This window comes from Megalopta genalis, chromosome 7, assembly GCF_051020955.1.
Source record: "Megalopta genalis isolate 19385.01 chromosome 7, iyMegGena1_principal, whole genome shotgun sequence".
Classification (NCBI taxonomy): Eukaryota; Metazoa; Arthropoda; class Insecta; order Hymenoptera; family Halictidae; genus Megalopta; species Megalopta genalis.
In genome coordinates this window covers 6,340,826-6,358,645 of record NC_135019.1, presented here as the reverse complement: position 1 = coordinate 6,358,645, position 17,820 = coordinate 6,340,826, and the positions used below count along the sequence as shown (strand labels likewise).

The following is a 17,820-nucleotide window of genomic DNA, read 5'->3' as shown; positions in this document are numbered from 1 at the left end:
TTAACTCTCAATTAGCACGCTTTTAGATCCGCGAATATTTTCATGGCAACGTATCAGGCTGTATGGAAGAAGTTAATTCATCGAGTGTCAAATAATCAATCCGAAAAATTCCCACGATATCAAAATCATTTAATTCGTGAAACCGAGACTAAAAAATTAAAATTTACTACAGGAAGCATTAGTTTAACCTGTTAGTATTTTAAAGATCCTAGAAACATTCAGTTTCTTCAATATATTATTACGATATAAAAATTAATTTCAAAACCGAGTTAAAAATTAGTATGACCCGCGTGTAGGGTTGGAGAAAAAATAGGTTTCTGAAATGGTAAATAGACTATAAATATTTGAATCTTCTTCTGTAATGCAGAATTTGGGAAATAAATTTTGAAATAACAATTGCATATCGAAACATAGCATTTAAATCGCAATTTTATTTAAATCGCAATTTTGAAATAACAGTTGCATATAGAAACATAGCACTTAAATCGCAATTTTATTTAAATCGCAATTTTGAAATAACAGTTGCATATAGAAACATAGCACTTAAATCGCAATTTTATTTAAATCGCAATTTTGACATAACAGTTGCATATAGAAACATAGCATTTAATCAACGCAATGTCCATGGACGACTATTACTTCAAAAAATGTTTATTTACCAAATTCTGCATTTCATGAGACGATGCAACGATTTCAAGTCTATTTACTATCTCAAAAATCTATTTTCCCGCAGCCCTGCCCAGATGCGACCGACGCGGCACTCATGCTAACGAATTGATAAATAGATAAAAATAACGAATGAATAGATGAACAAATTCGTAAATATAAATAACGCAATCGCTCGGGAAAAGAAAACCGTTTCGTATCCGCCGTAGAAGGCGAGGGATTACTTACTGACCACTGTTCGAAGCCGTCCTGAAGAGACCTGGCTCGGTACCGAGAAACTAAGGCATCCCCGACTATACGCTGTCCCTTGGGTGCTCTTAAATTCTTTCTGCTCACAAGTGGGGGCCGAGGGTGGTTAGATATCGCGCGCCCTTCCAGCCAACCTACCCCGGAACTTGACGCTCGAGTCACGGAGCCATCTGTTACAGTTCGCTAAAGTTCCGCAGCGCGCAAGGTCGTATTTATTCGTACACCCAGAGATTCCGTATTTTTCGCAAACGGATGAAGACCTCGCAGAAGTTCGGGGACGAATTCGTTGCCGATTCGTCGGTGCCGCGAAACTTGCCAGTCGAACGACGTTCCGACGGTTCGCAAACTTATTCGTTTCATTAGGCCGGTATTGCGTTTTTAGAGCCATATTTTCGAACTATGTTCCAGCGGAACACTGATTCGCATACTTTTACCGTTGTTCTTTAACAAATTTTTGATATCACGCTCGATGTCCAAACTTTGCGTACACTGTGACGACGGATAATAACAAAGCTGTTGGAAATTAAAAATTTAAGTGGTGCATTGTTTATAAAACGAACAGGAAATTTGTGCGATGATTAAGAGGATTGTTGTAGAGTTGGGCATTTTCTGGATTGTTAATCGATACGTTAATTCGGATTGCAAGATAATTATAGGGACGAGTTCCTTCTGGTCGAATATTTTGTGCGAATAATTCATTATTCGTCATAAATTATTCTATCTATTTATTCCAGTTATTCTTTATTCGAATGATTCGAAAAAGTTGTATGGAAGAAACAAATCGATGAACTATGAGAGAACACTTTATATTCCATAGCGTATTTTTAAAAAGTACTGACGTGTCTAACATTGAGAAATTTCTTTGTTATCGATACTACACGGGGTTTCCTAAAAATGTATCGCAATCCGGAAATAGGGGATTCCTGACGTAATTTGGAGTAACTTTTTCCTTAGCAAAAATGCGATCCGCGGCTTCGTTTACGAGTTATTAGCGAAAAACGCTGTCCAATGAGAGGCGAGCTGGCGCCAGGTGACTGGTCCATTGGCCGAGCCAATGAGCGGAACTCGTAGCTCGGTTGCCTAGCGCTAGGTGAGTCATTGGCTCGGCTGCCTAGCTCTACGTGAGCTATTGGCTCGACTGCCTAGCGCTAGGTGAGTCATTGGCTCGGCTGCCGAGCTTTACATGAGCTATTGGCTCGGCTGCCTAGCGCTAGGTGAGCCCGCCTCTCATTGGCCTGTGTTTTTCGTTGATAACTCGAAAACGAAGCCGCGGATCGCATTTTCGCTGAGGAAAAAATTACTTCGAATGACCTCAGGAATCCGGTTACTAACATAATTGTGGGACACTTTGAATAATTATTGACATTATTTAGAGTATAATACAATAGAGTATAATATAGAGTATCGATATATATAATATAATAGATATAATATAATATTTAGAGAATATATAATAATTGACAGTAGAATTGACAATTTACTCACGCCAATAGCGAATTGCAATGATAAATGTGATTTAGAAGAAGAAGAGCGACATTACTGTCGCTCTTACGAACAACAGTTAAAACTGTTGCATTTACAATTCATTTCGCCTAAACCGAGACAAAATCGGATCCTTCTATCGTCAAAATCTAGAAACGAAAATTAACTCAAACATAGAATAAAACGGATAATAGTTCAATTCGAAAAATGCTTAACAACGTAGAAATACTAATCGATACGTTCGATAAATCGTAGCGGTAAGGGTTCAAACATTGGAACAATACGAGCTGCTCGCGATGGAGCTTTTAAAATGAATCTTTTTCGAAGGATGATAAAGGATCGTTCTCGGAGGATGATCGAGGATCTTTTCCGGAAGGATGATAAATGAGCGTTTCGAAGGAACGAGAAAGAAAGTGGCGCGTTAGCGGGATCGATGTTACGAATATTTCGCGTCCGACGGTCGCATTTGCAAATAGAGGGATCTCGTTCGGCGTGGATCGCGGTTGCGACCCAGGAGGTTTCGCAGTCTGGCAACACGGATATATCCAAGATACTCGGAATCGCGGGCCAGAGATCGACGTGACACGTTAATGTGATTCGGGGTCTCCGCTAGTGCTGTCACGTCGCGTCACGTGTCATACCTTCAAAGTTCCCGAATCGAGTGACCTGCCGCTGACAGGTTTTCTATCGTTGACACGCGGCCGCCTATAAGGCCGAAATTTAGCCCTGTAACGCGGCAATTCACCCCTTGCCCGGGATTCGTTCCACTCGATTAACTTTGATCCTGTTGATCGAGCCGAGACGAAAATGGGCCACGTCGATCGGTTGCGCGTCCGTAGAAATAGCTAACGCCCGATTTGTCTCGATCCGAGCATGCTAAAGCGGCTGCACTTTTCTGCCCGATCGTCTCGAACCGTTTCTCCTTCGATCAATGTCTTTTCCCGCGATTAATCATCCGTCTACTCGGCGGTTTTCGTGCAGCTATTTACGGTGCGCCGGAATTCATACGAATCTCTAATAATAATCACGATATACGGTCGAACAGATATTTTTCTTTTATGGAATAGTAGAACATCTTTGCAAACGTTGCTGCAAAAATTTCTACAATTTTTTAGTCAGAGCTTGAATTCAACTGTAATTTAAATGTGAAATTTTATAAATGTAAGTTGTTTAGTACATTATTTCTACTTCTATTTGTTTACTGAATTATTTCTTTTTCTCTGTGATAAGTTAACTTTTATATTGACACACATGTACATTAGTATATTATTTTTATTTCTATTTATTTACTGAATTATTTCTTTTTCTCTGTGCTAAGTTAACATTTATATCGACACCTCGATTCTGTTGTAGAAGTTATTTGGTATCTGATTGATAAATATTCCGAGGAAACGTTTCTTTCTTAGCAGTTGTTTGAAAGGAATATATAAATATTTACGCTATCCTTCCTTTATCATAGTATTATTTAAGGAACTGGAAACAGAGTAAATACGGATGGGTAAGCACATTGAAAGGATAATTGTGCTAAATAAAGAATCATTATATAAGTACTTTGACATTTTCAAAGCAGAATAACTGTTAAAAAATAAACATTTTCAATTTGTGCATAAATGCATGGAATCGAGGATGCAGTGAGTTTATAACTATTATCTTGGAGCAGAAATAATGAAAAATGAATAAATAACTGTACATCAGAATAAATTTGAACAGTTTCCAATGAAAACATTAACAGTTCCCAATTAAGCTGTTAACAGTTCCCGATTAAAATTTTAGCAGCTCCCAATGAAAATGTTAACAGTTCCTAATTAATATTTATGAATTAAATAACAATTAAAAGAGTCCCAAAATCGCAAACTCTACAGTTTGGTACCGATTGAAATTGAAATCAGCGATGACACAAGCGACAACATGGAAACACGAAGAGTTAGCATCGGAAATCTGAATCTTGGACGGTAATTATTTCCTGTAGCTTCGCGAGCGCCATAGCGCGGATCATAGTTGCGTCCGAGTTGAAATTTAGTGCAAAGTTCGTTGAATAATTCACGGGGTTTCGCGCTTCGGAAGAGCTAAGCAGCCCCGCGACGACGCATTTACTATTCAAAAACAAGTAACAGGAACGGAAGGAAGGATAGACACGTATTCTGTACGGCTGTCGGAGAAGTAACCCCCGAAACGTAAAAAAAGTAGAGTACGATGCTTCCCTCGCGCGCCTATATTTCTTTACGTCCGCGTGAATAACAATGAAACACAAGCAGTTTTAGAGCCGAGCGCACATTGCGTTTCTAGCTGTTAAAAATTTACGACGCGCGAAAGAATAGAATTCTCGAAGAAACTTTTGTAATGCGCTCTACGCACGTGGTGTTTACAATGTGGCCGGAGAGAGAAAAAAAGGAAGGAAATTCCTTATTTTACATTCATGACACTCCGCGGTTTCCTGTATTTAGACGAAACGAGCTCTGAAGGAAGAACAACAACAATTTAAGGAAAATTAGACGATAAAAAATGTGACGAAGGCTGTCCCAATAAATAATTGTGTTCAGTGAACACGTCGAGTTAAGTTTTGTTTTAAGATCGACCGACTCCATCGACCCTTTGCGTCGACGCAGCGATAAATTAATTGCATAGGCGTAGGTGTAGCCCAGCGAAATTCACGGCAATTTGAAACATGGCAAATCCGAGAATAATCGCTGTATTCCTTCGGTTTATTCAACGTAAAAATGAGAAGGAGACGTTTGCAGTTTAGCAGAAACGCGCGCGCGCAACCGTTTGCTTGGCCTAATTTATTGGGACAGTCCGGCAGGACGCACTAACTTCCACGGGCATCGATAATTCGAGCAATAAATTAATTACATAGGCGTAGGAGTAGCGTAGCGAAATTCACGGCAATCTGAAACATGGCAATTCCGGGAATAATCGCTGTATTCCTTCGGTTTATTCAACGTAAAAATGAGAAGCGGACGTTTGCAGTTTAGCAAAAATGTGCGCGCGCAACCGTTTGCTTGGCCTAATTTATTGGAACAGTCCGGCAGGACGCACTAACTTCCACGGGCATCGATAATTCGAGCAATAAAGTAATTACATAGGCATAGGAGTAGCGTAGCGAAATTCACGGCAATCTGAAACATGGCAATTCCGGGAATAATCGCTGTATTCCTTCGGTTTATTCAACGTAAAAATGAGAAGCGGACGTTTGCAGTTTAGCAAAAATGTGCGCGCGCAACCGTTTGCTTGGCCTAATTTATTGGGACAGTCCGGCAGGACGCACTAACTTCCACTGGCATCGATAATTCGAGCAATAAATTAATTACATAGGCGTAGGAGTAGCGTAGCGAAATTCACGGCAATCTGAAACATGGCAATTCCGGGAATAATCGCTGTATTCCTTCGGTTTATTCAACGTAAAAATGAGAAGCGGACGTTTGCAGTTTAGCAAAAATGTGCGCGCGCAACCGTTTGCTTGGCCTAATTTATTGGGACAGTCCGGCAGGACGCACTAACTTCCACTGGCATCGATAATTCGAGCAATAAATTAATTACATAGGCGTAGGAGTAGCGTAGCGAAATTCACGGCAATCTGAAACATGGCAATTCCGGGAATAATCGCTGTATTCCTTCGGTTTATTCAACGTAAAAATGAGAAGCGGACGTTTGCAGTTTAGCAGAAACGCGCGCGCGCGCGCAACCGTTTGCTTGGCCTAATTTATTGGAACAGTCCGGCAGGACCACTAACTTCTACAGGCATCGGTAATTCGATGAGGTTTGTCGCCGGGGTCGGGTCGCCCGGCCCCCGTCCTTTATTTCATTTCGTCGTCTAAAGAGGCGCAAGCAGAAACATCGGGGATAGCGCAGGGGGTTCACTGGGTCAAAGTTCAAGGAACAAAGAGAGCCGTTTCCCGGTCGGAGATCGGGCTGCCGGGCGGGCGAGCAACGTAAATATTTGTACGATTACGGCTGGGATGGACGGTTAGGCAGAAAATCTTTATTATTTCAGGGATATGAAACCCTGGACCGGGCCGATTCGCGAACCGAAAACTTCTTACTCCTTTTATTGCCCTTCGTCTCTTTGACGGCCGCCCGTCCCGCGGTTCCTATAACCGAGTCACCCGGCGAGGATCAACACGGACGGTGTATAAATCGAGGGGCAAGGGGAAACGAAAACGGCCGTGACGTCCGCCGAGGTCACCGGCCACGGTTCGACGATTCTACGAAATTTGTTAAAATTTGCTTCCGCCAGCCCGCGATCCGAAATAAATTCGCCGTGAGGGTGTTTCCAGGTGTTCCCGTTGTTTCGGTTTCGCTGAGCACTTCATTTTGTCATGTTTTTACAGGTCCATGTGCGCAAAATAAACTCGGCAATTTTCAGATATATTGATTCGAACGAAAATTTCATTTAGCTTCGTACGGTACAGGGTTTATTTTATTCGACTACGTTTCTGGCGGACTTCCGATTTCGCGATTCACTTTGCGCGCACGACCTCGATTATGCGTACCTGTGGTATCTGGCAACAGATTTACGAATAACAAATACATAAACATTATCCTGATAGCAGATTTTTCAGTTGATCGTAATCGAAAATAGTCGTTACTGTGTTATCGTGATTAATGATTACATTTGCTTTGATCACTTGAGTTATTCATTAGTCATGATTACTTGAGTCATTCATTATTCATTATCACTTAAGTAATTCATTACTCATGATTACTTAAGTAATTCATTACTCATGGTTACGTAAATAATTCATTACTCATAGTTACTTAAATAATTCATTACTGGTGATTACTTAAGTAATTCATTGCTCATGGTTACCTAAATAATTCATTACTCATGGTTACTTAAAATAATTCATTACTCATGGTTACTTAAAATAATTCATTACTCATGGTTACTTAAAATAATTCATTACTCATGGTTACTTAAAATAATTCATTACTCATGGTTACTTAAAATAATTCATTACTCATGGTTACTTGAAATAATTCATTACTCATGGTTACTTAAAATAATTCATTACTCATGGTTACTTAAAATAATTCATTACTCATGATTACTTAAGTCATTCATTACTCATGATTACTCGATTACTCAATAATCATAATTATTAATCCTGAACATGATTTCACGTTAGTCGTAATCGTTGACCATTAATCAGACGACTTTTTGCTCGACTCTGCTCGAGGATACGTAAAATAATTGTGGTTCCATTCTAGTCTATTATTTTCCGACTGTTTCAATTATATTTCGTGGCGCAAAAATTCAGAGGTCCGTCCCACCGGTTTTTCGCGAGCACGGTGTTTCCGAAAGTCGATTTTTGCGCGTGGTCTGGTCGCTGGAATTCCTGCGGAAATTTAATAACGCCGGTAGTGGTCGAGTTACGCGGGCTCGAAAATGATCTGTTCATTAGACCGTAAATCCTCGAGTCTGCACGATGATCCGGCGCGTTTAATTAATTTCGAAATTTTATACATTTCCGAACTAGTTGGGAAGTTGGACGACGGCGTTGCGATTCGCCGTTCGAGGCTGTCACGCGTTTGAACGACTTTCCGCGGGACCGGGAGCACGTTACGCCGTGTGACAGATACGTAAGAACGGTTTGAATAAAATTCCCCGTCCGCCCGGCAGAGTTCCACGCCGAAAATCGTTGTTTTAAACAGTCCGGACTGGCATTTTTCCCGCGATAACTTACCTCGGCCGCGTCGTTTTCACCTGCCGCGGCAGCTCGTTTCGAAACGGCGAAGTTGTTTTACTTTTTCCCCGTGTTTCTGTACGTTTTAATTGGCGGCGCGCATTGAATTTTAGTTATACCGCGAGTTACCGGCGCCATTATGTGTTTTCAATATTCGAAATTTTTAATTCGATTCTCCCTGCAACGATTTCATTAAATACGCTCCGCGCCGTGGCCGCGTTCGATTGTTTAAATGGAAACAAGAAGGTCCGCGGCGTTCGCGGCTGGAAAAAATCATTCGCGACTGTGAAATGGTTCAATTCGGCGGTCCGTTTTGGCCGCGACACGTTGTACAAAATTCTCGCGATAAGTTCGGTTTCATTTACAAGATTCGTACAGTTGGTGAAAGCGATTCGGTGCTTTTTGACGCTATTAAATTGTACGGAGGCGCTGAAAATGCAGAAAGCGTGCGGTCTGATCCAGCATTGGGCGAAGTTTCGTTCGGACGACGAATGAAAGGCAAAGACTAACGAATAAAATTTTATTCGGCGCTATCGGATAAATATTTAAGCAGATAAAAATTTATTCGAATAAAGAATTACTCAAATAAAGAATTATTCAAATAAAGAATTGTTCGAACAAAAAATTATTCCAATAAAGAATTTTTCGAATTATTTGAATGAAAATGTATTCGAATAAAGAATTTTTCGAATAAAGATTTCTTCGAATTATTTGAATAAAAATTTATTCGAATAAAGAATTTTTCGAATTATTTGAATAAAAATTGATTCGAATAAAGAACTTTCCGAATTATTTGAATAAAAATTTATTCGAATAAAGAATTTTTCGAATTATTTGAATAAAAATTGATTCGAATAAAGAACTTTCCGAATTATTTGAATAAAAATTTATTCGAATAAAGAATTATTCGAATTATTTGAATAAAAATTTATTCGAATAATGAATTACTCGAATAAAGAATCATTCGAATAAAGAATGACTCGAATGAATAGATAGAATAATTTATGACGAATATTAATGAATTATTTGAATAAAATATTCGACTGAAGGGAATTCATCCGGACAATGTCCTTACGCAAAATATTCATTCGAAACAATCCGAGTAATGCCCAACTCTTGTCTGATCATGGTTGTCCCATTCTACTTATACTAGAAGCTGAGCATTGCGGTTCGACCGAATACGATGGCACCGGAAACGGTGACATAATAAAGAGGTCAGGAAAGCTCGATTACAAGAATAAAACACGATCCGCGTAGAAAGTGCACAATGCATTCGATACGCCGCGATGCAAGCGAGGTCACTGTTTAATATATTTAATGCACCCCGACCTGTGGAATCCCGATAACTTTTAATCTCATCCGGGAAAAAACGTTCTCATCAAGAATACGTCACGTCTGTGCCCTGGGGGTGAGTTCTGTTTAGTGGACGATCAATTATGTCTCTGTTAAGAGCGAGGCAATTTCGCAAGTGGAACGAAAGTAGTACTTGTTAGAAAAGTCAGCTAAATAAGGATCTTATTTTTATTCCTCGCACGCGCGTAAGACTGTTTATTAACGAGTCAGCTGTTTTTGACGAGGGCGCTCGTCGTGAATAAATGTTGGGTTAATTAAATAAACAAGTGTTAACAATAAAATTGAAAAATAAAAGTCGTTTCGTTAAAACTTGATTTTGTATATGTATATAACAGGCACGCATAATAAATATTTGAAATAATTGCAGGAGCTATCTGGTTGAAATAATGTAACGCTGCTTTTATTAATTTTTCTTGAAAATTTCACGCGTCATAAAAATTTGTTACGAAGTTAACATGCGAGCATGAAATTCCAACAGAACTCCAGACAGTTTCAGAGAATCATTTTAATTCGCTCTATCTTCCCCGCGGTCGCCTATAAAAAATGCGAATTTGCGTAAGAATCTAAAATCCAAAGAGTAATCGAACTTTCAATTATATCGAAAGATAATCACGGAATCGTTCGAAACTTTAAATCTGCCGACTTCGTAAGGTAATTAGTAATCATTTTAAGACGCGATTCGTACAGATAAACGTCGATCAGATCGGAAATCGTTAAATCCGAGACCCGGTAATTACCGATCAATTGTCAAGTTCCATAAAAAAGTGATTTATCCGAAGAAACGTCACTTGCGAAACGCTCCATCATTCGGTGACCTCCTCTTCGTTATCTTTAATTGGACGGGATTGGATTCGAAGAAAGTGAATCGCGTGTATGAAAAGGCGATTAGGGCGCAAGCGTTTCCGTTGATGAATTGACTAATTAAATCCCGATCGGGTCCGAATACACCGTTCCCACTTAAGTAGCAAAGTTTTCGCAGTTTCCACGGACGGAATGGAACGAAAAAATGTTCTTTCTTCTTTGAATATTCGTTTCTGTAATCAAATCGGTCCACCACCCGCTTCGTATTTCAGTCTCGTATCAGTCATTAAAAGTCATATTAAAAAGAATCGCGGCTTCGAGGAAACAAGTTATTCGAGGAACATCGGTCCGCGAAACGAAGCTGAAAAAGAATTTCTTCTATCGACGTTTCTATTATTTCGCTCAAAATCCGTGGTATTCGTTGGCTGCGGGCAATGAAAATGGACGTACAGAATTTTCCGGAAACTTGACCAACGGCGGGAACCATCTCTTCACCGGAAATCAACGTCGACAACGCATCAGTTTCGGATGTCGTTCCTCGATATATCTCCGATCGTTTCGGCGGGATGACAAAAAAAAAAATATCTACAGCAAGGCCACAATTTCTCTCCGGTTCGTCACATTTTTGATCCGCAAATTCGTCGCATCGTTTATTATGGGAATGCGGATCTTCGTGCAAAATACAAAATTGCCCGCATCGGTTCAGATATTTATTCTGCTTTTTTTAACGTTTGACGCGAGTAACGCGTATATCGAATAAATGATAAATTGAAAATTCAATGAATCAGTTAATTTCAGTTAAGAGATAAAAGTCGCATAGAAATTTCGTTCTATGTTTTAAATCGTTCTTATGAGATCAATGGAAAGGATCGCGACGGTCTTGAATCCTTTAGACTTGCCGGGATCGCAAAATACCAGCACTTTTTGTGTCACAAACGCATAAATAACTCGTAAATGTACCTTTACAATCTGAATAATCGTAAATTGAAAATTCAATGAACCAGTTAATTTCAGTTAAGAGATAAAAGTCGCATAGAAATTTCGTTCTGTGTTTTGAATCGTTCCAATAAGATCAATGGAAAGGATCGCGACGGTCTTGAATTCCTTTAGTCTTGCCGGGATCGCAAATACCACCACTTTTTGTCACAAACGCATAAATCCCGGTTCAAATATTTATTCTGCTTTTTTATCATTTGACGCGAGTAACGCGTATATCGAACGAATGACTCGTAAACGTATCTTCGCGATCTGAATAATCGTAAATTGAAAATTCAATGAACCAGTTAATTTCAGTTAAGAGATAAAAGTCGCATAGAAATTTCGTTCTGTGTTTTGAATCGTTCCAATAAGATCAATGGAAAGGATCGCGACGGTCTTGAATTCCTTTAGTCCTGCCGGGATCGCAAAATACCACCACTTTTTGTCACAAACGCATAAATCCCGGTTCAAATATTTATTCTGCTTTTTTATCATTTGACGCGAGTAACGCGTATATCGAATGAATGACTCGTAAACGTATCTTCGCGATCTGAATAATCGTAAATTGAAAATTCAATGAACCAGTTAATTTCAGTTAAGAGATAAAAGTCGCATAGAAATTTCGTTCTGTGTTTTGAATCGTTCCAATAAGATCAATGGAAAGGATCGCGACGGTCTTGAATTTCTTTAGTCCTGCTGGGATCGCAAAATACCAGCACTTTTTGTGTCACAAACGCATAAATCCCGGTTCAAATATTTATTCTGCTTTTTTATCATTTGACGCGAGTAACGCGTATATCGAATGAATGACTCGTAAACGTATCTTCGCGATCTGAATAATCGTAAATTGAAAATTCAATGAACCAGTTAATTTCAGTTAAGAGATAAAAGTCGCATAGAAATTTCGTTCTATGTTTTGAATCGTTCCAATAAGATCAATGGAAAGGATTGCGGCGGTCTTGAATTCCTTTAGTCCTACCGGGATCGCAAAATACCACCACTTTTTGTCACAAACGCATAAATCTCGCAGTCTATTTATTGCCAGCCGCGCGTTCCACCGTCCTTTATCACAATCGCAGTCGGATATGTAAACAATGAACAATAGGGGTGCGTGGCGGCGCACGATGTTTCCATCGGATACGGCGTAATTATTACCGGCGCGTTCGCGCTTTTGATCCGTTGATGCAGCAACAACGAAGAAAAATACTTCATCTCGAGGGGAATACATTAATTTCGCATTTCATTTACCGACAGACAGCGCGGGTTAATCAGGAAATATGGCCGTCGCGGAACAGTAAAAAAAAAATAGAAGAGAAAAAAATGCGGAAACATTTGCACGGGCGGAGACGATGCCGCTTGTATATTTCATGCGAGCTAATGCCATTTTTATGGCGGACAGTTCCGTGTCCATTCCGAATTTTATTTAATTATATAAATTCTTGTCCCCTCGTAAATGAAAATACGGCGACAATAGGCGCATTGTGCCGCGGCACAATGCGCGTGAAATTTTTTTACAAAGATCTCTCCGAGCCAAACGGATTACCCCGACGCCGGGTTTTTTGTTCGAATGAAATTCAAATTAGAGAGAGAGAGGGCGAGGATAAGTCGTCGCTCTATCCCGTCGTCGATCTTCGAATTATTTTCAAATGTACGCGAGAGATTTGCTAGACTTCTCGATGGTTTCGCGAGAAACGCACGCATGAACTTTTGTCGCTTCGGCTATTAGTCACGCGAATTCCATTTTCATTTTGTCCCGCCAGGCAGAATGCCAAGAAATTTTGTTCCGGAAAATTATTCTCGCGGAAGGTAGAACCAGAACGAATTAGTAGAATTAGTAGAAATGTTCAAAATGGATGTTAAACATCCCTGAAAAATTTTGGAAGTTTTTAGTAGAATCAGTGTTCTCTTAATTTCATTGTTCTCGGATTTCGACAAATTAATTTTATACAGGATACTACGTTGTCAAGCTATTTATAATTTTCCTTCGTTAAATATTACATTAAACGAACTGTATTTGCAAAAATTGATTTGTTTCAACGAATCGTCATATTTTTCCTTTCGCTTATTCTCCACCACTAACACCCTTCTTCACTAACATCCTTCACAGATACAAAATTCTATTCGATACATTATACAAGGTGTCCCAGAATTATAGTATTCCCGGGAAATGTGAGGCTCCTGAGATCATTTGAAGTAACTTTTTCCTTTACAAAAATATTCTCCGAGGCATCGTTAACGAGTTATTAACGAAAAACATTGACCAATGAGAAGCGAGCTCGGCTAGCGAGAGGCGGCCGAGCCAATGAGCGCACGAAGCTCAGTTCCGTGCATTGGCTCGCCCGCCACGCGCCAGCCGATCTCGCCTCTCATTGGTCACTGTTTTTCGTTAATAACTCGCAAACGAAGCCGCGGATCGCATTTTCGCTGAGGAAAAAGTTACTTCAAATAACCTCAGGAACCCCTCAGTTCCCGGAAATACAATAATTTTGGGACACCCTGTATATTCTGACTTACCGTTGCGTTTATCAGTTCAAGCAGTTTATATTCGTTTACAAAAACCATTAATAAAACGTGTCCGTCGAGAGCAAGAATGATTGTACTGTATATTAAGCGCTAAAATAAATAGCTAAATATAAATTAATTACCAAAATATAAACGCTTTTCGAATCAGCGTTCACAGCTGCCATTAGTATTTCATAAGACTCGACGTTCTCATAAGCTTCCGAATATCAAAAGTCCATTAATAAATTAAACCTGCGTCTGCTGATACTTGCATGTCATAAATTATCAATATCAAACGTATAAAAACTTATGAAATTCATTTTTAGGACGCGCTATGAAATGTTAGATCTTATTGCTTTTATAAAATACCGCAGTATTCGGGGGCGTCCGCGGTAATAGCCACGCTTACCCCGGAATCCTCGTGGAATAAAAAGTTCACGTGCCTCGGGACAGCTGCAATTCGATGGAAGAACTAACATTCGGAAGATTTCCTTTCTATTTACACCGTCGCAGGACACGGCGCGTCAATAGATCGGAAAAGGGAAGAACGGGTCCGCAGTTCGGACAAGTTTCTGATGGAAAGGAAAGGGATGAATTGGAAGGATATTAACCTCGCGGCCGGCAAGACGAAAAGCCAGTGTTTCCTCGGCTGATTGGACGTTTCCGTGTGCGGGCGCGCGTGTTCTGGCGACAACCGTGTTTTCATCGCTCGGAGCCGGACTGACTCGCCGACGAAGAGAAATGGGAATATCGGGAAAATTGCTTCCCTCGGTGTCCTTGGTGTCCATCTGGTGTCTGGTGATCGTCGAGCCCGGCCAGGTTCAGAGCGAACAAGATCATCTGGGTAAATCATCTTTCTATTGTATCCCCGTGCTTGCATTAACCAGATTTCGTTTCCGGTTACGAGGAACCGCCTTGATTTTACCTGGCGCGCGGCGACACGATTTCTGAATAATTAATCGCGAATCTCTCGCCGCAAAAAAGTCGGATACAGCGGTGCTTTCGAACGCGATGGTATTTTTTTTTTTTTTAACGCGATGGAATTTTAAACTCCTTTACGGTGAGTTTTTGTCCCGGGTCAGACAACGTGTTACAGTCGCGGACACCGTTTAAAAACGAAATAACTTCTCTAAAATTGGACCAAACGATTTGACATTTTTTTTTCGAACGATGGAAGATTTAATTTACCGGGGGAAAAGTTTTTTGCGAAAATAGCAGTCGGGTGAAAAATTGGAGAACGTGATTTTAGAAATTTAAGGAAAATGTTTTTTCGTTGTGCAATTTTTCCAATTGCAATTTTTGCAAATATTTTTCATTTTTCTTCCTTTTTGCATTATCTAGGAAGCCAGTTCTTTGGCAGTAATATTGAACGTGTCGATAATATTGAACCCGTTTCGCCCAATTTCGAAAATAGTTATTCCGTTTCAAATATACATATATTTGTTAATATACATAAATATACATATATTTGTTCACTATTATATTCGGCACCTTCGCGAATTATTATTAACTATTAATCGTATCGGGGCAGTTGCAAGATAACTGACGATGAGTGAATTTTTTGTTCCGTGCTCGGAAAGCGAAGTTTTTTTATTTCGTGTTCTAAAAATAGAGTTTTAAGTTCGCTGTTATTATACAAAAATTCCTGCTAACAGGTGCACATAGTGCTACTAGATGCACTATTGTATTTGTATTACGCGTTCAGGTTCATAGTTTGAAACTGTAAAACAAGAGTTCATTTGTTTCCGGGGAACTTCGTTTCGCGACGATCGCTCGGAATTCTTATCGGTCTGTCGCCGTCCAGTTTTGCGTTTTCCAATTTTGATTTACAACGTCGCTTAATATTCTTACAATGCAACGGGCACGACTAACGTAAGCAAATGTAGATTCTGCGCTATGATTTACCGTTTCGCCGTGTTTGACAGATTTATCAGTGCTTTGCTTACCGTTCCGTTCTTCTGGCAGATTTATCGTTGTAACCATGAAACTATGAGGGGATTTTTCTGAAACATAGAAACTATCGAGTGAATTTTACTTTCCTCCCTTTGCTTTCATTCTACAGTGTTATATACATATATACATGTACCAATCGTCGTGACATCATTGTGCAGTACTCTGAATTATTTACACGGAACGTGTGATTTTCATCATCCGCGACAGTTTTGCCAATGCGATATCTTATGCGTTCACGTTTGAACAAACGTTCACGAATAAATATGGAAGATTATATTAACAATTGGCGCACCTGTGCAGTTTCTACGAAAGAAGTCGTTATACATTGTGTAATATACCTAGTAATTAATTTTGTATAAATAATTATCCTTCTTCAAAACATGGTGCAAAAACTGGTAGGATTTCTTTCATTGATTTTGTATCGTAATTCAGTCGTGACTGGATTAAAGTCTGTTCGTAATTTACATTCGACGTTTCAACTAAATTATTGCTTCCTTTATACATATAATCTAAATTGATGCTAACTACATGAAGTGCGGATTTTATGCATTTATGGCAAGCGTGAGCAGTTGCAATTTAAAATAGAAGGAAGATTAGATGAAATGAAAAATGTCAATGCAATCATTTGTTAAACGCGGACGATCTTTCATAAAAATGCACAGATTTATTTTTTAGCAACAAGACATTCTGTTGTCTAAATGTTTCATTCGAATTCTGTAATAGATGGTAAATTATCACTGACAATGTATCTAAATAATACAATGACTAGAAAATAAATGTAGAAATAAATGTAGAAATAAATGTAAAAATAAATGTAGAAATAAACGTAAAAATAAATGTAAAAATAAATGTTTGGATAAGGAAGTCTCTTCTGTAATATCGAATAATTGACTAATTATCGAATATCCTAAAATACTTTGTTTCTTCGGTGTTAATGAACTATATTCAATTTCTTAAAACTTAAGCACTTTTAAAATCTATTTTTCAAAAATATTAGAATGGGAGACAAATTTGTTTGAACATCTAAGAATAGAAGTATAATGAATTAGTATAATGAATTTGTATCATAATAATAATATAATTGTTATAATGCAATTATATTATAATATAATAATAATATAATTACTATAATGTGATTATATAATAATATAATAATGTAATTATATAATAATATAATAATAATGTAATTATATTATGATATAGTAATAATGTAATTATATTATGATATAATAATAATGTAATTATATTACGATATAATAATAATGTAATTATATTATGATATAATAATAATACGAATATTATAATATAATTATTTTCGAAATACGCAAACGTCGCGAACGCATAAAGCTCGGCTGGCCCAGCAGTGACTAATGAAAGGAGGAAGGAGAATTCCTTGATAGAGCTTCTGCTAGGCACTCGAAGAGAGACGCTGGGCGAATTCATTTGGACCGAGTCCCCCGATTCGTTCCTGGTCTTTCTTTTCGCCGTAACATTAATATCGCGAGGCCGCAGCGGGCTACAGATGTCCGCTGGAGCTTTGTTGGTGTCCCAAGCTAAAGTTATTCCTCGCCTTTCGGCATTTCGCCGCGCGGGCATCCTCTATTTTTGCCAGCTGCTATTCTTGAACCGCGTTCCCTCGAATCGGCATCCCCGTTTATCTCGCGGCTCCCTCTTTCCCTCTGTTTTTGTTCGGCCGGCTACACCTGTGACCCTTAAGAAAATTGGACTGCCGTTCGCGCCGGATATCTGGAAACAGGGAAACGCTCGTATCTTGAACCGGTGACTTTTGAAAGTCTTTCTCCTGGCGCAGTTCGCCTTCCGGCGAGCCGAAGCGTCACGGCTTCGAGCCACGATCAAACTTCGATTCGCGATACTATTTAATATCGGCTCCGGTCCAGCTTTTCCATTACCTCGACATTTCGCTTCGGCAATTTCGTAATCACTCCGGCAATGTTCATCGACGGACTATCTTCGAAAATGAACGTTTTCTTCATCAATCGTAATGGAAGCTGCGCACCTTTGATAATTTCAGCGAGGACCATTTTTACCGCTTGAAATACCGTCGATTAATTTTTGTCAGAAAACCACGTAAAATCTGCAGCTGCGAGTTGATTTATTTTGTCGTACTTCTGCAAATGAAAAATGGCTAGTA

At 39.2% G+C, this 17,820-nt stretch overlaps 1 protein-coding gene across 4 annotated transcripts in view; it reads left to right on the top strand.

Moving 5' to 3' along the window:
- LOC117229102 (uncharacterized) overlaps positions 1 to 17,820 on the top strand; it is a 568,421-nt gene that overhangs the window by 229,079 nt on the left and 321,522 nt on the right. The window contains exon 1 of one of the 4 annotated variants that reach the window (XM_076523851.1): positions 14,239 to 14,559. The exons of 2 other annotated variants lie outside the window; for them this stretch is intronic. In XM_076523851.1, the coding sequence (XP_076379966.1) occupies positions 14,457 to 14,559 (103 nt within the window). In that variant the 5' untranslated portion in view covers positions 14,239 to 14,456. Of the gene's footprint in view, positions 1 to 14,238; positions 14,560 to 17,820 lie in introns of those variants that run through there. One more of the 4 variants, XM_076523850.1, reaches the window with a different exon arrangement.